The 656-nt window shown below is 56.1% G+C and overlaps 1 gene segment (V, D, J or C); it reads left to right on the top strand.

The window, feature by feature from the left end:
* The window catches only part of LOC104164634, a gene marked incomplete at its 3' end in the record, with an annotated part of 1,587 nt that extends 938 nt beyond the window's left edge, over positions 1–649 (top strand). Inside the window, 1 exon segment of the C gene segment in view lies at positions 356–649. Within this exon segment, the coding sequence occupies positions 356–649 (294 nt within the window).
* Positions 650–656: the final 7 nt, after the last annotated feature.

Genomic DNA, 656 nt, shown 5'->3' with positions numbered 1-656 from the left:
GTCTAGCTTACTGGAAGGTCCTAGCCTACTGGGAGAGGTCTAACTTACTGGGAAAGGTCTAACTGGGCTAGCCTAGAGGAAGAAATCAGTCTACTGGAAGGGTCTAGCTTACCTGGAGAGGTCTAGCCTACTGGGAGAGGTCTAGCTTAGTGGGAGAGGTCTGACTTACTGGGAGAGGTCTAGCTGGGCCATTCTCCAGGAAGAAACCAGCCTACTGGAAGGGTCTAACCTACTGGAAGGGTCTAACCTACTGGGAGAGGGCCAACCGCGTGCTAGAAAGGAGCCCATTGGGTGATCTTGAGCCCCTCCCACCTCCCTCTTGACCTCCTCCTCCCCCCCCTCCCTCCCCTCGCAGCCGTTTCCCCGGAGCCGCCTTCCATCTTCGTCTTCCCACCGCCGCCGGAAGAATTGGCGCGGGAAGAAACGGCCACTTTGACCTGTTTGGCATCGGGGTTCCGCCCTCGGGACATTTTGGTGACGTGGACACACCAGAACCAACCAGTAGCTCCCGGTAGCTTCACCAATTTTGGGCCTCAAGAAAACGGTGGCACCTTCACGGTTTATAGCAAATTAAACGTGCCGGTTTCCGATTGGCAACGAGGCGACACTTTCGCTTGCATCGTCGGCCACGACGGGATTCCCATGAATTTCATCCA

The sequence above is a fragment of the Cariama cristata genome, unplaced genomic scaffold (assembly GCF_000690535.1).
Source record: "Cariama cristata isolate BGI_N322 unplaced genomic scaffold, ASM69053v1 scaffold23647, whole genome shotgun sequence".
In the NCBI taxonomy this organism is placed as follows: Eukaryota; Metazoa; Chordata; class Aves; order Cariamiformes; family Cariamidae; genus Cariama; species Cariama cristata.
The sequence above is the reverse complement of the archived record's forward strand: the minus strand, read 5'-3'. Positions and strand labels throughout refer to the sequence as shown.